Raw genomic sequence first — 19,935 nt, forward strand, 5'->3', positions numbered from 1 at the left:
CCAAGCCCGGCTGACAGTCTCGACCAGCCCACCTTTCGCCGGCTTTCCATGTCTCTCTCTAGTTCTCTCGTTAAGACTCTTCTGAATAATCTTTAAGTAAGAGTCCACCCCCCACATTTCCTCTTTTCTCGTTTATCGCGGAGTTACGCCATTCCTGGAAACTGACCGCCGAGCACAGCCACACTTACGTCTCCCCTCGTTATACCCCGCGCCGGCCACTCTTTCTTTGGTCGAAAGCTACCCTGCCGATCGTCTTTTTGAAGTGAACGGGATCCCAACGATCCAGGGCCTCTGATCATGGGAAAGTCGTAAGTGCTGCTCCCTTCGCGGGTCACGGGGACCTCGGGCGCCAAAGGCCCTGGGATCTCCGGATGCCCGCGAAGTTTCAAGGGATGAGCTGCAAGGCCGGCCAGCGCTCTCCGCTACGTGCCCGGATATTAACCGGAAATTACCAGACAATCGAAATTATCACCCTCCCAGCTCGATGAGCTCCAGCGAGCAACCCATTTCGACAAGAAGGAGCTCCAGCAATGGTACAAAGGTATGTCCGGAGGATCGGACGTTAGCTTCGGAGGGAACCCATCATCGCTCCAATCGTTCCTTGTCTCCGGCCACAGGAAGGGACCAAGGAGATGGGGACACAGTGTGTAAGAGGACGATCAGATGGGCTAACTGCGCTTGCCCGTATTAGGCTTCCTGAAGGACTGCCCGTCCGGCACGTTGACCAAGGAGGAGTTTCAGAAAATCTACCGGCAATTCTTCCCCTTCGGCGACCCTTCCTCGTTCGCGAACTATGTGTTCCGGGTGTTCGATTCAGATAACAGCGGCATGATCGATTTCAAGGAGTTCATCTGCGCGCTATCGGTGACGTCGCGAGGCAAGATGGAGGACAAACTGGACTGGGCGTTCCAATTGTACGATATCGACGGCGACGGAAAGATTACCTACGACGAGATGCTGGCCATTGTCGAGGCGATTTACAAAATGGTGTGTTTCTGGCCCCGTTTTCCCCAGTCGGGTTTCTCCCCCCCAGCTCACGGATTTCCAGGTGGGATCAATGGTCAAATTGCCCGAAGACGAAGACACGCCGGAGAAGCGAGTGGGCAAGATCTTCCGCATGATGGACAAGGATGAAAATGGGAGTTTAGATCTAGAAGAGTTCAAGGAGGGAAGCAAGCGGGACGAGACGATCGTGAGTGCTCTGTCGCTCTACGACGGACTGGTATAGGGGAATTGGGGTGAGTCTGGCGCATGTGGTTTTGTCCTCTGGTCTCTCTATTCTTCTGTAGGATTCTCAAGGTTTGATTTGTTCTTTGGCCCTACTCATCATTTGTGCCCTCCTGTTTTTCTGTACATAGGCCTTCTCCCCGGATACCAAAGCCACGAAGTAAATGTATACGAGATATACGAGTGATCCGATCGAATCAGTCCGTAGAGAATCGAGAACCGCCGCACCCCACCGCCAATCGCTTCTTCTTTCTGATCCGCGTCAAAACTCAACTTTCTCTCTGCTCATGCCGATTCATCCGAGAGCCTCTTGGGGACTTGACCATTATGGTCCCGCCCCGCCGCTGTGATCGATGCTCTTTCTCTCAGGTGGCTATTGGTGATCCACCGGGGTGGTCGCTGCCATTGGGTGTCTCTCCAGTCTTTGCTATGCAGTGGACCCCCGCCTCTGGTCCGATTCTATTCTGTACCTAACTGGTTCCAGTGCCAGGTGTGATGGCATTTCATGTGGCCAGAAGGCCCGCCTTTCCTGCCGGTCTAAGCCCTCCGATGCACATAGACCTGCGCTAGTGCAACGTTCTAGATCCGACCCGGCCTCCTCGGTCGTCTCGGAATGTCCGATCTTTTCCTCCGAGTGGCGCGCAGTGACGCACGATGGTACACTCCATCAGGACGTCACGCCGTCACTGGTAGCCAAGGCGGCTCGTCTACCGCGGATATAGCTCTACACGCACTTCGTGCTATCGGCTTTTCCCCTGCTATTTCAAGGCTATGGAGAACCGTTGCGCGCTGGAAAGACACCTCGCGCCAGCTTGATTGACCCAATGCCTCATCATTCCTTCGATGGGTCTTCAAAGCTATCCTCTAGTATTCTTCTCAACTACATAATTACTCTCCTAATCCAGCGTGGCGATCCGTTGCCGAGGTAGAACACCGCGTGATTACATACCGAATGCGAGCGGCATCATCTCATGATCACTGACAACTCAGCTCTACTACCGCTTCCTAGGTTACTGGCGCCACAGCGTTTGATGATTCGATCGCAGGCTATATCTGGGATATGGATGGACCAGATCGCTCTCACCATGGGCATGGCAGGCGTTCGAATCAGCCTCGTTGATGGATCTTGAGTATACAATTGTCGACATGTCTCTGGTCTGACGTCTACTATGTGATGACACCCCGTCTCAACGACGATCAAGTCGCTTACCGTCCGGTCCAGGTTGACTTGTGTGTCGAGTGATGCCCCAAAATAGAATACATTTAACCAATCATTAGAATTTCGGGCTTCCTCCTTGTAAAATTGAAGTTGTTCAAAAACTATGGTCTCCCCTTCTCTCTCCTGGACCCTTTAAGACTTCGGCCAATGCCATATATGCGGTTTACGGTTCTATTGAGAAGCAAAGAGCTGCGCCTCAGTGCAACATGGGGTAAGGTAAGCCCGGGGTTTCTTGTCGTCTCTCCTGTCTCCCAGGATCCCCCTTTTCGAAGACAATTCGGGGGAAGTTGAGGAAGTCGGATGTGGTCTATCTTGGAGATGATCGCCCACGTGTAACCTCATATCAGGGGCAAGAGCCTCCTTTTGGGGAGTAAGGGTCCGTCCGGCTTTGGAACCATTATTCTAGGCTTTACTCTCTGAATTCCTGGAGCGAGCATGAAGTCTTCTGCTCTGCTTGCCGCGAGGGTCTCTGAGTCCAAGAATGGAGCACGCATAAAGAATATAGCTCGAATGTTTTTAAGGTCTAGAAATCCGATGCTTCCCCCATCCAAGCAATCAGATGCCTACATGTCGTCGTCGTCGGGATCATAAAGATCAAGATCGAGAGTTGCTTTTGGCGGTGGCCTTGGCGCAGACGCTCGGGGTGCGGGCGCCCGGGCTATATCAGAGCCCGCTTGAGCTGCGGCATTGGCAGACTGCTCTTGCCTTGCGTCCGCTGCAGGCGCTGGAGCAACCGGCTCTGCCGCGCCAAGGCCTTCCGCTTCACGGATTAATCGATCGACTTCTTTGTCAAGGTCTTGGCCTGCCGCCAATTGCACCTGGCCCATCAGACCCATGCGGATCCGATCCTCCATGGGATATGGTAGCATGTAGACTTCGCGGGTGCTGTTTGCGGAGTCGTCCAGCCATTGTGTCGCGCTCTTGGTCACCGTTGCTACCGGCTCAGCTCCATTATTTGCCTCTCCGTTTAAATCAGGGACGGCGGTCTCTTGGCTTTTCTGAGCAGCAATTCCATTCGCGGCGTCAGCAGCGGCCTCGTGGTTATATTTGCTGATCCGGCGAGCGAAGTCCAATAGGAGCCGATAGTCGATTTCTTTCCGGGGCTTGATTCCTGCGTTGCTGGTCCCCTCTTCTATTGAATCCCGATCACTGTCACTGTCGTCGCCATAGGCTGATTGGATCCCTTTATCGAACTCCTCGATTGATTTGACAATATCTTTCACTCGGCGCTCCAGTCGCTCTGCTTCTGCGCGAAGACGAAGAATCGTGGCATGGTTCTCTTGGTGGAGCCGGAGGGTGTCGATGGAAGTAGATAGTGTGTCGTCCACTTCCAATAAAGCTGCTGCTGCAGCTGGGGCTCCCGCCGCAGCAGGCGCAGTAGTGATGGTGGTCAGGAGCGCATTGAGCTTCGATTCGACGTTTGAGAGGGATGATTGAAACGCGGCGTTCATTTTGGTCGATTTTCGCTCCAGCTGCTTAAAGAGAGCAAGCAATCAGATAGGGTCGCGCGAGGAAACCGGGCTTGGGTCCGTGGAATGCAACTTGACGAGGTGAAGGAGCGACCACTTTCCACAAGATGCACTGGAGAGCTTTGAGCTTCCAGCTCCGGGTGGCTTCGAAGCAAACAACTGTGGGGAACTCATCACGTGATCACGGCCCAAGCTCTGTGCATGCCCCAATCATCCCCACGTCACTAGGATTCGCCTGACCGTGTTGGATTGTATCGGTTAACGGAGCTGTGAATGTATTACTGGGCTCTCGTAGGTGGCTTGGAACTTACAAGATCTAAGATCAGTATTTCTACTTTCCGAGTGTCTTCGTTGGAGGTTACATTGTCTGAACTATATCTCAAGCTACAAAAAGATTTTCAGTTCCCTACAAATCCAAGCATCAAGATTGAAGTCACCACTGGAACCTCTCGCTCGACGAGAAGTCTGAAATACTGCTGGGAAGAAAATCACCCCGAGCGATGGACCGTGTGTTCCGATTGAGTGGCGTCGATGGATAACCCCCGGTTAATGTCTTCCGGAGCGGGGGATCTTCACTGGGGAAACCCCACTGCATCTCCAGGACCTCGGGAGACCAGAAGCCCCGTGAGCCAATCTGACTTCTACCCTTGACGAACCGGTTTGACTCGTCAGATTCCATCTGGCACTAACGTAGGCTCCGTGTAATGCGGATGCAGAGAGGCCCCCTCGCACGAGTGTGCCGAGGAACCGGTGAAGAGCCCTGGCGGGTTGCTCAAAAATGCTGGGACTTGCTGTGCGGTTCCAGAGGGGTCGGGTCTCTTGAGCCTGGCTGACATCCTCTTATTCCAAGGGATGCAACTTCCTGAAACGTGGGCCCGTCCCCCCCAGAGTTACCCCATACTTCTCCATCCTACGTCATGGACTGCATGAAGACGCCAAGGAACGACCGGATGCCAGTGGGATTGAGGAGTGGGGTAGTAGCAGCGGTGGGGACGACTTCGAGGTCTCTTATTAGACGTAGACTTGGATGAGCGAAAGATTCTTGTTCAAAGCAGCTTGAGACTCCACTTGAGGAGCGGGGACTGTAGCCCCCCAAGGTCATGCTGCATTGAGAGCCATAAAAGCTGGCATAGGCCGCCCACTGGCACACATCTTCGACTTGTCCATGTTTCTGGGGCAGCCCCAATATTGAGCCAGAATATTGCACTTGCATTTTCGGCCCCTTGGACATTTTGATCTGTCAGTACAGGAGGTCCCGCTTCCTCCACCGCCAAGATGAAGACTATAGGATCACTGCTAGCGATATTCTGCATATGCTCAGCATCCTCCTTGCCTGTGGTGGACCTGGGATACGAGTTACATCGTGCGATCTCATTCAATGTACGTCTGCTGGGTCCTCGTAGTGATATGGAGCCGACACTGACCATCCGCCATAGAACACCCAGGGACTGTATAACTTCAGCAACATTCGCTACGCTGCGCCACCAGTGGGCGATCTTCGATTCCGCGCCCCGGTTTGGCCAGAGGAAAATCGAACTCACATTCAAGATGGCTCGAGAGGCCGTGTGTGCCCCCAGGCAACCCCGCTGTGGGAACAATACATCGAGCTGCCGTTTGTAGAAAGTGTGCTGAATGGATCTAAATTCAATCAGTCGACCAACATCTCCTCATATCCCTATATACCCGGAAAACAGGATCCACGGACTACGGAGGATTGCTTGTTCCTGGATGTCGTGGTCCCGCGGAAGATATTCCATCGGGGCCAGAATAACACCTTGAACAAAGGGCTCGCCCCCGTGCTCGTCTGGATATACGGTGGGGGGTATACGGCGGGCGAGGAAGAGCTCGGTGGACCCATCGGGTCTCATCGAGCGAAGCACTGTAGTAGGAGATGGCATTGTCTTTGTGGCAATCAATTATCGGGTAAGTTCGAAAATCCCTTTCCCTTGTCTGACGGCGACATGTTCGCCCCAGAGAAACGTTTGATCGCTAACATCACATCAGCTGGGCGCGTTTGGCTGGCTTGGGGGTGACAGCATCACCACAAACGGAACGGCCAATGCGGCACTTCATGATCAGCGTTTCGCCTTGGATTGGGTGTATAAAAACATCCATCTCTTTGGCGGCGACCCGAAAAGAGTGACGGTGATGGGCGAATCAGCCGGAGGAGGCTCCATCATGCATCAGGTCACGGCCTATGGAGGCAACAAGGGACCCTCGCCATTCCAGCAAGCGATTATCCAAAGTCCAGGCTGGGTCCCTGTGGTCTCCGAGGCTCAGCAAGAAAAGACCCTCCAGCAATTCCTCGGAATTCTGAATGTCAGCACTATTGAGGAAGCCCGGCAGCTGTCCTCGGCGAAGTTGATTGCTGCCAATGCATACCAGGTTGCTACCAAGGCGCAATTTGGAGATTTCGTCTATGGCCCAGTCGTGGATGGGACTTTTGTCCCAGCGCTCCCCGGGCAGCTACTCCTACAAGGGAACTTCGATCGCAACCTCAAGATCATGGTTGGGCATAATGCAGACGAGGGCCTCCTGTTCACCTCGCCGGACAGTCGAAAGAAAAGTGGCCTCGTCACAATCTTGAAAAATGAATACCCGTCGATGAAGCCAAATGTCACAGACTATATCACCAACGTCCTCTACCCGGCGGTTTACAACGGGACCTACGGCTACAAGAACCCGGTTGAGCGAACCGCCTTCGTGATCTCCGAGGCCATCTTCGAGTGTAATACGGACTATCTGAACCGTGCCTTTAGCAACAGAACATACGCATATCAGTTCAGTGTGCCCCCCTGCGATTCATGGGCAAGATGTGATTTACACTTTCTACAGCAGCAACGGGGAGCCGAGCGGCCTTAGCCAGGCAGGTCTGGAGGTCACCAATGTGACGATCGCCCATGCTATGCAAGACTACTTCACCAGCTTTGTACAATCCGGCACCCCCAGCTCGCCCGTGGGACCGGTATTTTCCCCGACATGAGAAAGGGCGACTGATCAATATTGGTAACAGCAGTATTCGGGCCGTCCACGATGCAACGAGCAATCCTCGTTGCCGGTTCTGGCAGACCGTGGCCTACGATTGATGGTTTCTGTTCGAGATAGCATAATGAAGCCATCAAATGTTATATGCATTCTCACGCCACCCTATTCCAGATCCTCCAGGTCTAGACCTCCGCAGAATCTCGGTGTGTTGCGACACTCTGATTAGGCCCCACAGACGCAGTAGTAGACAAGTCGTGTTGCCACGTCTGCGAGCCAGTCAGAGTTGCGCGTGTTCTTTTCCCAGTCCTTGGCGATCCTGTTCCGCTAAGGTACCTCGCCATTGGTCTGTCGGATCTCGTAAACTAATTGTTTGTAGCAAAGATCGACCCGGCATCGGGTTTGTGGCGTCGATGACGGGACAGTTCTTACCAGATCCGCATAGAATCGAACTGGCGGGACGGGTATCTGTGGAGAATGGAGACGGAAGCTGAACCTCATGGGTGATACGTGGCCCCGATGGCTGAACTTTGAGCTGCTAGCGCGGGTTTTCTGTTTTCCTCCCTCCTTAGATTGTGTTTTCGTCCAGATTGACACTCTTCTGCTTACTTTAAATCAAGAGTCTGGTTTACAGAGCAAGGCATTACGGATGCATTAGAGGAATGCGTACTGGGCGTGAGCAGCATAGGTTGGTGATGAAAGGAGTAAAGTCTCGTATCGTCCGCAAAACGCGCTAGTGAGATCCGGGGCTGGGGACGAACACCCTGCTCCAGGGGCTAAGAGATGCAGGTCTCCACTTTTGATCTCATCCTTGAGCCGGCTACGGAGTCGAGAAGGAACTTTGCCATATATAATAGCCGTGTCCCCCATGTAGGGAGCTGACATCATGACTATTTGGTCAGAACACCATGCATCTCCTTCGCGTTCTCGCGGTGATGTCGCTTGGCCTGCAGGTCAACGCTGCGTCCAGCGTGAACTCCTTGCCGGCTAAAAGCGTCGTCGAATATCCTCTTTCAGCTGCCGCTGAAACCCACGAGATCATCGCCGCGAGCGAGAAACTTCTGCTCATTTCTCAGCAAACCGATGGCGCGCTGGTCAAAGTTGCCCTCGACGGCAAGGGAAACCCTACTGGCTCTCGCGCGTGGACGGTCACAAACCAGTGGTCGGGCCTCCACGGACTGGTGCTTCACTCTGGCTCGAGCAACAGCTCCAATTCCTCCGGAGCCACCATCTGGGCCACCGAGCAGTTCGACAACACCATCCTTCAGATCGATCCCAATGGTGACGACATCAATTCCCCGCCCAAGATCATCAACCGCTTCCCCATTCCCGCTCCGGCTTTCGGACCCCATGGGATACTTCAAAACAAGGGAGACCTCTGGGTCGCTTGCAAAGACAGCTCGCACGTCGTCCGAATCACCATTGATAACCCCGATGAACACCAGATCTGGCCCGTCAGCAGACGTCCAATCTTCATAGCTGTGCATCCCACCAGCGGTGACGTCTACTCGGGTCTAGACCTGAGCAGCAAGATCTGGCGTTACCAGAATGACGGCGGCCACGGCGAGGAGATGGACGTCCCCGCGGACAAAGGAAGCGTCCCTGTCGGTCTGGTTTCGGGACCTGACGGCAACTTCTGGGTCGCTTTGCTCGGGAACTCGACCGGTGGCACCGGCACTTTTGGGCGCATCAACTCGAATGCCACGATCGACTGGTTCACCCTGTCCTCTCAGGTCGGGAGCACTGCCGGTCTCATCCACGTCGCTTTCGGTCCAGACCCCTCGCAGCTCTGGCTCCTGGGATCCTCCACCAGTTGTGCATCCTGCGTCAACGCTGTCTTCACCGTGAAGATCGACGATGTGGCTGGCGGCACCGCGAGCTCCCGCATTGCTATCCAGAATTCGATCGTTCTGCCCACCCAGTACAGCTGGACACACCGCATCATCGCACACCAGGGCACCCTCTACGTCACTGAGCTGAAGACTGCGCTCCTTGCTCACATCAGTGGGAGCCGTCTCAACTGGCTTGAACACCAGTGAGACGTGGGACCAGTATGCGGACTTTGGACTTGGCTTGAGGGCGCAGGACATCCACTATCAAGGCCTTTGATCGGCCGGGGAAGGGTTGATCTGGTAAAGCGGAAGCGAGTCACAGTCAAATAGATGAGCGAGCTATCGCGGACCCCTTCTAATGACGCCTTGTAATGCGTATAGAATATTAAAAGTATCGTCATTGTGCGTGATCGGGTGCTCGCGACCCTAGGCTGAAACGAAGAAATAAAAGGTTGCCGCCGTAGGCATACTTCGGAACCTCTGGAGAACAGGGGGCCTGTTGCACGGCGCTAATGAGCGTCCGGGTGGCCTGGTTCGGGCATAAGAAGCCCCCTCTGACTTTTGCATTCTCAGGCCCGAGTGGAAGATTCCTGCATCATAGCCTGAAGGATGGGATTGGTTCTGACCGTCACGGTAGGGGCAATTCCTTCGCTCTGATAAGCTAAGAATTGCGCTAAGACTTGCGACCGTACTACTCCCGTCTAGAGCACTCCGAATAGACTTTTGCCATGGACCTCCGTATATCAAATGATCTTAACTGCCTGGAGGGGCCGAGGTCAAAGGTACGTTTCTGGGTTCTAGCGGATGACCGGGCCTAATCTTTTGTTCTTCCCCGGTGACAAAGCCGATCAAGCTGTTTTTTCGACCACCGCCCCAACCACATGTGATAAGAGAGGTAGAAAGGGAGAGGTTGATTTGAAAATACATAGAATTGTGCCAGTGATGGAACATCGCAGTTCGCCGGCCGGGTCTCTGCCCCAGCGAAAGGGCATCACCACCCCGCAACTCAGTTGTGAGCTCTGTCGCAAGCGCAAGGTTAAATGCGACAAGCTCAACCCGTGTACCAACTGTACTACTATGGGAACTGCTTGTATTCCCATATATCGAACGCGACTGCCCCGGGGCCGACATGCCAATCGTGCGCGTCTAGTGTCATCGCCGCCTCCGCCCACAACAGGGTCCGGGGAGACCGAACGGCTGACTCAGTCTGCCGTACCAGTCAATGAAGATCTCCAAGAGAGGATATATCGCCTAGAAGCCCTCATCCAGGGCATGAGTTCGACCGGGACGCCATTGGCGATTTCGCGGGGACAAGTAAGGCAGCAACTGCCTTTCCCAGTTCATCTTCGAAGAATACTGACCGAGACATTGATCAGTCTGCCCATCCTGATAATACCACATTCCCATTGGAGCTGATCGGTGCTCCCATCTTGAATAGTTCGACGGTTCCCAAACGCCTCATGCTGCAACGTCCCGATCAGTTCTGGGCAGACTTGGTGGATGAAGTAGGATCTACAAGAATGGACCACGGAAATGAAAAATATGCTGACGCGGACACGACACAGATCCACGGCCTCCGCGACATCGTTGAATCGTCACTGGGTCAAGGAGAAGAAGGCCCGATACCATCTGACTCGGCCAAGATCGAGCCGCCCGACGACAACGGGATTCAGGTACTTGGGCTGGGGGCCAGCCATCCACCCGCAGTTCCACGATCCCTTCTTTCGTCGCATGATCCCGCAGTCCACCGCCAGCTGTGTGAGGTCTATCTTCAACAGGTTGACCCGGTGATCAAAATCCTCCATCGTCCGTCTCTGACCCAGTGGATGGTCCACGGAGGACTATATCTGGCCTATGCCCAGGGTCACCCATCAGTGGAGGCGCTGGGTTCGGCTGTGTGCTACTCAGCCGTCAGCAGCATGACTGAGAACCAGTGCTCAGCCATGTTCCAGGCCAGAAAGCCGGATCTGATGGCCGAGTCTCGTATGGCCTGCGAGACGGCAATTGGGCGGGCAGGCCTACTCTCCACCCGTGATGTTACCGTCCTGCAAGCATTTATCTTGTATTTGGTACGGATCTGACTTTTAGGGGCACAAAAACGACGACTGACCCTTCTCCCAGGTGGCCAGGAGATCAGAAGACCGCACTCAAGCCGTCTGGACCTTGATCGCGGTGGCAGTACGAATTGGCAAAAGCCTCGGTCTCTATCTAGACCCTGATACGGAGACATTCTTCAATCAGCAAATGCGCAGGCGCCTCTGGTTTACCATCTGCCTGATGGACCTGCAGGCCTCATTCTTCCAGGCGTCCGAACCCCTCATTAGCGTTGATGAGTCCTCGTCCACGGCCCTCCCACAACATATCAATGACTCGGACTTCGATCCCACCACTACGCACAATGACCCAAACCGGGAGGGCCTCACAGATACGACTTTTGCATTGGTCACTTACCACGCCCAGCGGATGGGACGTCTGCTCAACTTTGTCAGGCAGGATCACAAGATCGACCAGGGCGAGCCCCCTACCACATCCTCCTCCTCCTCCTCCGCCGCCGCCGCCGCCGCCGCCGCCGCCTCAATATCCTCCCCCGCCGGTGCGACCCCAATTGGCCACGGCAGCAGGCCCGGTGTTTTGAAGAGGAAGCGCTCCGCCTTCTTCATTTCTGTGACCCTGAAGCTTCCGCGTACGCATGGTTTACCTGGCACGGCACGCAGAGTCTCATCGCGTCGGCGCGGCTGGCAGCCCTCCGGCCTCTCCAGTGGCCCGGGCAGGCGCCGCCCCGTCGCCGGAAGGGCAACACTGAGCTTCTGCGCCTCTGCCTTCCGGTGTTGGAAAAAGCACAACTCATGCACACAGACCCCCGTGCGGAGGGTTTCCGCTGGTATGTGACCATCCCCTGGCACGCGCTGGCCATTGCTATGGCCGAATGTTATGTGAGCAGCGACGCTGCCTTGGTGCAAAACGCCTGGCCGCTGGTCGAGTCGTCGTACCTGCAGTATGAGGCGACTTCGGGCCGGTCCCACAGCGGCCACCTCGGACAACTCATGCGGCGAATGAGAGAAAAGCTGGCGCCGGCGGCACCATGCCCATCAGATAGCCTCACAAGCTGCCGCTGGAGCCCGGCCACCCATTCCGCGTGTCCCGGGCTCCATCGACCGCCGAGTAGTGGTGACAGTCGGAATCCGTCTGACTGCCCCCATCCACCTACCGAGTCCACCACGCCGGCGGATCTCGGGGTGTCGTCACTCCTTCCATTATCGACCTGGGAGTCGCTATCGCCGTCCTTGGAGAACACATCGCTTTTTGCCGTGCCGCCGTCGATGCCGGCCGCGGCGGACGGCTTGGATTTGGGGTGGAGACGATGTGGGAGGAATTATTCTCGGAAATTCCGTTCAATGAGGTCGCCGGTCCCGACGTGTTTTTCTTCGAAAAGAATTTGGGCCTGAACTAGATGTACCGTATAGACCGAACCGTAACCCCTCTCGCGACGTTCACAAGTAACGGTAGATGGGATGATTCTGTAAATGGCGTTGATCAAGCAGAGGCACCTGTTACTTACTTCTCTCGTATCTACGAAAACGCTCCTGGGGGTTTTGTACTCGTCTTCCGGGATTGAAGATTCCCGGGCGAGGTTAAAACCCGCTCAAATCCCGAGCCGACCAAGATGGGTGGGTTAGGAGAGAATGACGGCATTCGTGATTTTACAGGTTCATCAAAGCAAGAAGCTTTCAACTGGTGAATTCAGAATGATTCTTCTCAAAATTATCCCTCTTCGTCTGGTCCGATTATAAAAGTTGTGGAATCGTTTCATCCAATGCCAAAAAACCATGATGACTGATCCAAGACCAGGGATGATCTGGTCCACACCGCTACTGTTGGAAAATACTACTGCGCCACTAAAGGGAGTGTACAAAGCTGGCACGATTTAGAGATGATAATGGTAGATTCGTTCATCCAACAAACTGCATCTCTAGTAGGGGAAATTGATCCCCCATAAATGAACATGGGCCTCTAGTAGCCCCAAAAATCTGCATCGAACAATCTCTCAGAACCTTAAGTCAAACTAGTTGTCGATCGGCCGTGCGGCCCGAAAGATAAAGATGGATCCTACGACCCACGTCTCCACCTGGTGGAAATTCTCTCGCAGCGCCCGCTCAAACTCATATGCATTATCCTCCCGATTATGAAACACTCCGTGTTTCAAACACCCGCGTCGGATAAACGCTGCAAACCAATTGTCCTTTCGGACTCCGCATCCCAATACATTGGCCCCGTGGATCACCCCGTCTGCCGTCATATCTTTCTTGAGATGGGAGAAAACCCGGCACTTGACCGCCACCGGGACTGGGAGGCAGTGGAGGAGGTAGTACATGGACACTGAATCAAACTTCTCCGTAGCGGGCAGCGGCTGGAGTATGTCTGTCACAATGCCGCGGGCATCCGGCCGGTTCGAGCGGGCGATTGCTACGCTCAGGGCCGCCTCTTCGTTATCGACGATGGTCAGTTGTGCGGAGGGAGGGATGTGCGCTTTGCGCAGGTAGTAACCGGTTCCAGCGCCGATATCGAGATGATTCTTGCCGACATTGGACCGGAATAAAGGAATCAAATACTGGCTGATCGGGCAGCCCCAGGCCCAAGTGCTGACAATGCCTAACACCCAGATGTCGTAGACTGCCAAGCGCCAAGGAGTGTAAACGGCTTGGGGAGGTTTGACTTTGAGCGGAGGGTCACTGGACGTCGAAGCGGCAGTGTGCGTAGCCATGTTGGGTCAATCGGTCATCGATGGTTGAAAGTAGATATGAGGTTTCTTCCATAGTAGAGGAAATATCTTATATTCTCCAACGCGGTGCAATTATCCAATATGTGATCTGCACAGCTTTGGAAATTACCAGAATTAGCATATACATGACAAACCCCTCAGAATCCGGATCAACCCCACATCCGTTTCGGCTTTTAACAGCCTGCCTCTCGGAGTCCTATTACGGGGTCGAATGTCCGGAGCATTTGGCCCCATCCACCGAGCAGATTCATTCTCCGACGGGTGGAGGAAGGGGACGCTCGGTGGTGGCGAGACGAACCGTTAATCAAAGCACCGGATCCCGCTCTATCTATATCCCTGATTCGGCCCAAGGAACTATCAGAGCTGATGAGAAGTGGGAAAAATAAAACGGCGGGGAAACATGGACGTCACTTCAGCCTGTCCAATTCTTATCCTCGGCGCCGGTCTTTCTGGGATCACGACAGGCCGGTTGCTCACCAATGCCGGCCAAGTCGCTGGCTTACGCACTGTTCAAGAACGTAGTCGATTATGCTGACCGCTACCGCGGCATGGAACGCGTGGTTATCCACGACCATGAAGCCTTTGCTGACATCACACTCACGGACGAGCGCCACGGAACCTGGCACACCCCGCCGCACTGGATCGACAGCGTCTCGCATCTGGCCGGCCTCGTCATGAACGGGAGCGATGCCTCGAACACTCGGGATTATTTCTACGTCACTCCCGGCTGCCAGAGCTTCCGTCTCCTGGAGCCGCTGAAACCGGGGCCCGTTACCGGAATTACGTCCGCATGTTCCCTCTCCCCCGATGAACCTCACATGTATGCCGGCGACTTATATATCCTGCGCGAGGACCAGATAGTAGGCATGATCAGCCAGCTGAAATTCCGCAAGGTACCGCGCTTGCTGATGGATCGGTTTTTCTCCCCTCGAGCGGCTGCCAAAGAGGCCTCGTCGACGGCTGTTGTAGCATCAGTGCCCGCAACCACGAGCCCCACTGCTCCATCAGCGATGAAGTCGACCGGGATCTCTCTGCCCGCGTCCCAAGAACAACTTCCTCAGTCAACCCCTAGTTCACTTTCTGCCGGGTCCTCTGAGCCTTCGTTAGACGGCGCCGAAACACCGGAAGAGAAAGAACCAGCCGCGGGGTGTATTCCAGAGGTGAGCGGTGTGCCCGGGAAGTGCTTGGAGCTGATTGCGCACGAGACCGGTCTCAGCGTGACCGACCTCACGGCGGATGCGACGTTCGTGCAATTGGGCGTGGACTCGTTAATGTCGCTGGTTCTCTCGGAGAAGCTCCGCAGTGAGCTGGGGTTGGAGATCAAGAGCTCACTGTTTCTGGAGTGTCCGACGGTGGGGAATTTAACATGCTGGTTAGAGCAGTATTGCTGACTGACGTGCATCGGGGCGTTTTGGAGACCAAAGACACCCTTAGTGTTGAGTATTTGCTAGCTATGAATCAGAAAACCATCATCCTGGTTCTGTAATAACACACGAAGTATTTTCGACTGGAGCCAGAGAAGGAGATAAATGGTCCGAGTTAAGGCAAACAAGACCTTAGAAAGGGTTTATTCCAGCCAAAGGCATCGGGAGCCCAGTGGTATCTATTCTGTGTGTTCACAATGCTGACCACTATGGCAAACAAGGCAAAAATCCATCGATGCAATGATCTCTTCATGGGACTTGCGAAAGGAAACGTGCTTCTTAACGCGGAATATTTTGTATGTCAGTGTGGTCACTGGAAGTAAAAGTGCGGCTAAATCTTTTTGCTCACTAGTCACTCGGTTGAATTGTTGTATTCTGAATCCGCACATTCATGGCCCGTTAACCTGTCGGATGGACATTTCCGGTAACTAGTTATATTAACCACATTTCTGGAATGGCTGAGCTTTCTTGGAAATCAGCTGTCAGTTATAGAAGAAGACAGTACCAACGGGAGTGTGGTAGAATATGTAACACGGCATGAGAAGAGGGAGATGTGTCTAAGTGGCGATCGATATAGCATACAGAGTCAAGAGAAACATAATCCAAACAGGGAACATGCAGCATGGCTTAACCAGAAGCATACCGGGACATCCCGCGAAGCTTTGCCCCAAAGAACCAGAACAGAAATGGAGCGGGAACCCCGATGACAATGCTGAGCAGGCCTAGCAAACTGTTCCCCCAGCCATAATGCAGAGCATGGTACATGGAGGGCGCAAACAGAGGAAAGCTAAAGCCTGCAAGGCTGCGCAGCACCACAACAGCGGCCAGTCCGCTCGCAGCAAACCGAGTGTAGCTGTCAATAACATAGGTCTGCATGCACTGCAAACAGATGATTGATCCAAGGGAGAAGATGACAATCCCGATGTTTGGCATCACCCAATGGATATGCGCCTGCACACTCCAGCCATACCAGAACAGTCCAATTGGAATAAACAGGGATCCGATGAACATGGCAGGGATGCGAAATTCGGGAACAGCTGTGTTGTTCCGCTTTCTCTTCAGCTGGCGGAATATCCGATCACTGGCGCGAGCATTTACCTGGGCTCCAAGCACAAAACCAATCCCCAGTGAGATATAATTCAACCCCCCAATACCGACGCTTTCTCCGTACACGCCTTCCCATACCCCCGGGAAGGTCGACAGAAGCAGATAAAACAACCCGAAGAGGTACGCCATATACAAGGCGATCACTTGCACAATGGGTTGTGTGGTCAGCAGCAGAAAAGGACGCACCAATGCCGTCTTCAAGGAAGACGCTAAACTATGGCTGGAGTCAAATTCGGTATAGTAGCGCCGGTCACCCGATTTCTTGCGGAGAGTCTTTGCCTGACGTTTCAGCAACGTCGGCGTATAAGTCTCGGGGAGGAATGCCAGACCGAAGAGTTGAATGACCGCACCTGCGATACTGGTAGACCAGAAAACCCAGCGCCACGTGGTTGTTTCTGCAATGAAACCACCGGCAATTGGGCCCACCACAGGGCCGAGCAGCGGTGCCAAACTGTAAATGCCGACGGCCTTGCCTCGCTGGTCGGCATTCCAGCAGTCGCTGACGAGGGGAGTGAGCTTTTCGGCATCCATAAGCAAAGGGTGATGGGACTGACCTCAATACCCCTCCCCCCAATAGCCAAAGGAGCACTCCCCGCAATCCCACTCATGAATCGAAAGGCAATCAACTGGCCTTCCGTCTGTGCAAACCCACAACCCAGATTCCAGCCCACGTAACAAAGATTACTGACCTGCAAAACGTAGGCTCTACCAAAAATTTCAGAGAAGGGCCCAAAACACAGCGGGCCCACTGCGTAGGCTAGAACAAAGACGGAGAGAGTCAGTTGGGTTTCAACCTCCGATTGTATCTTCAGCTCATCGGCGATCTTTGTCAAGGCGGGGGCAACCATCGAGGACGAAACCGGAGAGATGAGGGTAAATAGGGAGACTGTAATTGTAACCACCCATTTCCTGCTCATGGTCCAGTTTTGGGGGGTTTGCGCTGTCGTCGAGGGGAAGACCAGGAGACCTGAATAGTATCCTTCCATCAGTATCGGTGGGGCTAGAGTATAGGGTTGACTGGATGACTCTGACCAGGTATGGATTGTGTTCTAGTCTCCTTGTTTCAGTCCCGTGGGGTTGTGATGATGTGGATTCTGTAAAAAAAAAGGCCACTCTGATTAGATATGCTCTCCAACGATGTTCGATAAGCCTGCATAGCAAATGGATGTCCTTCCAACCTCTTATACATACCTCCTTCTTTGGCTGCCATCTCCAGCGTTCGGCACTGCTTACTCCAGCGTAGAGTTGAGAAAAACAACAAAAAGGACACCTTTGTTATCTATAAAATCGTTGCAGTATTCATAAAAAGCGAAGATAAGGGTATCATGTCCAAAGGGGCTGACTTTTATATCCTATTTTCTCTCGGCTTTTAAGATGGTCTTAAAATCCGGCGAACCCTACATTTCAGGCATCAATATCGAACTGCCTTGTTCCCGCCGCAAGGACTCGGTATCATCCGGCGTTCGCCCCATCCAATTGTTCCCACTTTGAGTGACATGTCTGTCCTTTGGCAGTTTGCGGTCACTCCACCTATATGATTGGTGATTGCCTCAGGAAACATGATGAGTGGTGGGTCTGCGGAATAGGATTAGGAAGATCGACACGGAGCCGTCCGCAGCCAGCCACTGGTTCCAGGGTCCGCATATCGGGGCAGTGATAAAAGTTCCATGTTCCTCCGCTGGTCCTGTTCACTGTTCAAATCCTTCCTATACCCTTAGCAAAGAGTGAACGAAGACCAGACCTGAGAGTAGTGATAGCCACAATATAAATGTTGCCCTTGGCGCTTATCGGAACACAAAATAGGAGCTGAGGTTCAACTTGATACGCTCCAAAATTCTTAGCTAGATACGCGACCCTTTGCTCCGTACCCTTGTTGATCAGATCGAGGGTTGTGATGATACCAGTAGTTCTCATGCTATCTTTGTCGAAATGATGCGCCCGCTGAATAATGTGTTGAGTCTCTGTATTGCTACTTGCGGGGATCGCTGCAAGGATTATACTGCGCGAACTCTCTAGATAAGAGTCGACCAGACTTTGGGCCATCTTAACATCACCATCGTCTTCCAAGACAGGTCTAAGGCCTGGAAGGTTAACCAGAGTTCCATGAAGCCCAGCATTGCCGACTGCCCCGAGGTGAAGAACATCGGCTGCAAAAGTTGGAGCATCTACAAACTCGCTGAAACCACACCGCCCCGTCAGACAAGAGCCATCCTGAATAATCCCTGGCAGGTCAATGAACTGTTGAAATTCGCGGCGGAAAGCAGCGAATTGCTCCCTGTCTTCAGGTGAACGGGGTGGACTTGGGAGGAGGCTGACTGCCATTTTGCTTTCACCATGAGATGCTGGCTCATTTGCCGTAATTATGAGGGCGTATAGCCGGTTTGTTAGCGACCTTGCGCGTACGCGGTACAACCATATTGACCAGTGTGAGTTTTTGGAAAACTACCAACACGTGTAGGAGCCTCCCAAGAGCTATCTATTATTCGGAATTGAATCGCAGCTAGTGGCCTAGGACCACTCGATGCCGAAAGAGTGCTTTGGAAGCCATCAAGTCGCCAGCCACGCAGATCTAGCCAATCCACCCCAAAAACACATAGAACCGTGATTCGGCTAGCGCAACTGCTGAAGCAGCGGTCGAAGAGCCCCCCCAAGCCCATCAAATGCTATACTAAATCGAACTATCAAGGCCCACTGCGAATCGCTACATAACGCTGCATTCCTTGCGCAAGAGAATGCGAATCTCCGCGCAGCGAATGGGAGGATCGTCAAGAAGCGCAATCGGCCAAGTAGGTATATACCCTGCAAAGAGGGCTTACCCGTCGAGGGGGGGCGTACAGCTAGTTGAACAGCTAAACCAGCCGGCAGAAGGGGATAGGGTAGAATCGCATGCGCAGGGCGAATTGCCTAGTCAGGAAATCCACCATGTAGGGAAGGTCGGCTACTGACGGCAAAGATTCTCGTGAGCGCGCTATAGGATTGATTAGAGGTTGATTAATGCTCCCCGTAGAGCTTAGCAAGAAGTGAGACGTGGGCTAAGACGATTCAGATCGAACATTGGTGGGGTCCAGGCAACCACCAATTGTCCCGTGCAAGAATCAGGCATTCACATTCAAGATCCACCTCCACCGTTCGGCTAAGAGGCCCCAAGGCGGTACAGTCAGCAGGGTATGTTGATCAAGCTTCCAAGCTTCGTCCAGTGGGCCGCCCTGGGCAGTGGGTCGCGTTTCGCAGAATAGGCAGACACCTCAGTATTGACTCGAACCGGCTGCACGGGTGCCTCCCCGATCTTTGATGCCCTCAAGACAAACTTCCAATTTCCCTCGGGGCTCTAGTTCGAATGAGCCATGCGGCTGGTCTGCGCTAAAGCCCGACCGGTCAGATTTGTCGGGGCTCCGAGACAATAAGGCCCACCTGGTATGTATCTACCGGGCACAGCCGCCATTGAGGAAAGGTGCAAGTCCATCCTGCCCAGAGAGTTTCGATCCAACTAGTTATCCAGTACCTGGATTGCAGACAGTTGTACGCCGTTTCTCGGCCAGAATTGCCAATTGAAGTCCGCATTGAAGTTCTCACGGTTAGTGTGCTTTGGACAGGGCCAATGGCTCGGCAACTCTGCTCCACGTGCCCAACACAGCCTTGGGGGACATGGGCGAGGAGCGGTTCTGCGACTGTGGACTTTTGAGTCCAGGATATATTTATCCAGAGATACGGGCGCGCCGGAGGAGTCACTGGACCCTGAAAGCTTTGCAGAAAGCTTAGAAGGCTCGCCGTCTGGCCAATCAGAAGCTGTACTAGAGGGATCACCTCCCCCCGCACGGCATGACTAAGATGGGTGCTCACTGGGAACCAATCAGGCTCGCTAGTTGGGAAAAAAAAAAACAGAGCAGCTTTCTGC

At 53.7% G+C, this 19,935-nt stretch overlaps 13 protein-coding genes across 13 annotated transcripts; 7 read left to right on the top strand and 6 right to left on the bottom strand.

The window, feature by feature from the left end:
• Positions 1-297: 297 nt before the first annotated feature.
• On the top strand, positions 298-1,228 carry N7468_009729 (EF-hand domain-containing protein; the record flags this gene model as incomplete). The annotated part of the gene is made up of 4 exons (XM_058479025.1): positions 298-308; positions 456-541; positions 692-987; positions 1,049-1,228. 4 exons carry the CDS (start codon positions 298-300, stop codon positions 1,226-1,228), a joined length of 573 nt encoding a protein of 190 aa, XP_058327355.1.
• Positions 1,229-1,840: 612 nt separating this feature from the next.
• N7468_009730 (uncharacterized protein) lies at positions 1,841-2,047 on the top strand (the record flags this gene model as incomplete). The annotated part of the gene is made up of 1 exon (XM_058479026.1): positions 1,841-2,047. One exon carries the CDS (start codon positions 1,841-1,843, stop codon positions 2,045-2,047), a length of 207 nt encoding a protein of 68 aa, XP_058327356.1.
• A 962-nt stretch (positions 2,048-3,009) lies between these two features.
• N7468_009731 (uncharacterized protein) lies at positions 3,010-3,897 on the bottom strand (the record flags this gene model as incomplete). The annotated part of the gene is made up of 1 exon (XM_058479027.1): positions 3,010-3,897. One exon carries the CDS (start codon positions 3,895-3,897, stop codon positions 3,010-3,012), a length of 888 nt encoding a protein of 295 aa, XP_058327357.1.
• Positions 3,898-4,825: 928 nt separating this feature from the next.
• Positions 4,826-5,146, bottom strand: N7468_009732 (uncharacterized protein; the record flags this gene model as incomplete). Its single annotated transcript, XM_058479028.1, has 1 exon — positions 4,826-5,146. The coding sequence occupies one exon, from the start codon at positions 5,144-5,146 to the stop codon at positions 4,826-4,828; it is 321 nt and encodes a 106-aa protein (XP_058327358.1).
• Positions 5,147-5,190: 44 nt separating this feature from the next.
• N7468_009733 (uncharacterized protein) lies at positions 5,191-6,898 on the top strand (the record flags this gene model as incomplete). The annotated part of the gene is made up of 5 exons (XM_058479029.1): positions 5,191-5,295; positions 5,352-5,737; positions 5,793-5,838; positions 5,920-6,643; positions 6,702-6,898. The coding sequence occupies 5 exons, from the start codon at positions 5,191-5,193 to the stop codon at positions 6,896-6,898; spliced, it is 1,458 nt and encodes a 485-aa protein (XP_058327359.1).
• A 653-nt stretch (positions 6,899-7,551) lies between these two features.
• On the bottom strand, positions 7,552-7,782 carry N7468_009734 (uncharacterized protein; the record flags this gene model as incomplete). The annotated part of the gene is made up of 1 exon (XM_058479030.1): positions 7,552-7,782. The coding sequence occupies one exon, from the start codon at positions 7,780-7,782 to the stop codon at positions 7,552-7,554; it is 231 nt and encodes a 76-aa protein (XP_058327360.1).
• A 23-nt stretch (positions 7,783-7,805) lies between these two features.
• Positions 7,806-8,936, top strand: N7468_009735 (uncharacterized protein; the record flags this gene model as incomplete). Its single annotated transcript, XM_058479031.1, has 1 exon — positions 7,806-8,936. The coding sequence occupies one exon, from the start codon at positions 7,806-7,808 to the stop codon at positions 8,934-8,936; it is 1,131 nt and encodes a 376-aa protein (XP_058327361.1).
• A 735-nt stretch (positions 8,937-9,671) lies between these two features.
• Positions 9,672-12,180, top strand: nscR (Zn(II)2Cys6 domain-containing transcription factor nscR; the record flags this gene model as incomplete). The annotated part of the gene is made up of 5 exons (XM_058479032.1): positions 9,672-10,043; positions 10,106-10,798; positions 10,851-11,412; positions 11,472-11,867; positions 11,942-12,180. 5 exons carry the CDS (start codon positions 9,672-9,674, stop codon positions 12,178-12,180), a joined length of 2,262 nt encoding a protein of 753 aa, XP_058327362.1.
• A 612-nt stretch (positions 12,181-12,792) lies between these two features.
• Positions 12,793-13,491, bottom strand: N7468_009737 (uncharacterized protein; the record flags this gene model as incomplete). The annotated part of the gene is made up of 1 exon (XM_058479033.1): positions 12,793-13,491. One exon carries the CDS (start codon positions 13,489-13,491, stop codon positions 12,793-12,795), a length of 699 nt encoding a protein of 232 aa, XP_058327363.1.
• A 497-nt stretch (positions 13,492-13,988) lies between these two features.
• Positions 13,989-14,900, top strand: N7468_009738 (ketoacyl-synt-domain-containing protein; the record flags this gene model as incomplete). Its single annotated transcript, XM_058479034.1, has 1 exon — positions 13,989-14,900. One exon carries the CDS (start codon positions 13,989-13,991, stop codon positions 14,898-14,900), a length of 912 nt encoding a protein of 303 aa, XP_058327364.1.
• Positions 14,901-15,560: 660 nt separating this feature from the next.
• Positions 15,561-16,571, bottom strand: N7468_009739 (MFS transporter; the record flags this gene model as incomplete). Its single annotated transcript, XM_058479035.1, has 1 exon — positions 15,561-16,571. The coding sequence occupies one exon, from the start codon at positions 16,569-16,571 to the stop codon at positions 15,561-15,563; it is 1,011 nt and encodes a 336-aa protein (XP_058327365.1).
• Positions 16,572-17,735: 1,164 nt separating this feature from the next.
• Positions 17,736-18,362, bottom strand: N7468_009740 (Dynamin; the record flags this gene model as incomplete). The annotated part of the gene is made up of 1 exon (XM_058479036.1): positions 17,736-18,362. The coding sequence occupies one exon, from the start codon at positions 18,360-18,362 to the stop codon at positions 17,736-17,738; it is 627 nt and encodes a 208-aa protein (XP_058327366.1).
• A 40-nt stretch (positions 18,363-18,402) lies between these two features.
• N7468_009741 (uncharacterized protein) lies at positions 18,403-18,749 on the top strand (the record flags this gene model as incomplete). Its single annotated transcript, XM_058479037.1, has 2 exons — positions 18,403-18,466; positions 18,541-18,749. 2 exons carry the CDS (start codon positions 18,403-18,405, stop codon positions 18,747-18,749), a joined length of 273 nt encoding a protein of 90 aa, XP_058327367.1.
• Between the last annotated feature and the right edge of the window lie 1,186 nt (positions 18,750-19,935).

The sequence above is a fragment of the Penicillium chermesinum genome (genome assembly GCF_028974085.1).
Source record: "Penicillium chermesinum strain IBT 19713 chromosome Unknown utg000007l:1.0-2695246.0:1.0-2697696.0, whole genome shotgun sequence".
NCBI lineage: Eukaryota > Fungi > Ascomycota > Eurotiomycetes > Eurotiales > Aspergillaceae > Penicillium > Penicillium chermesinum.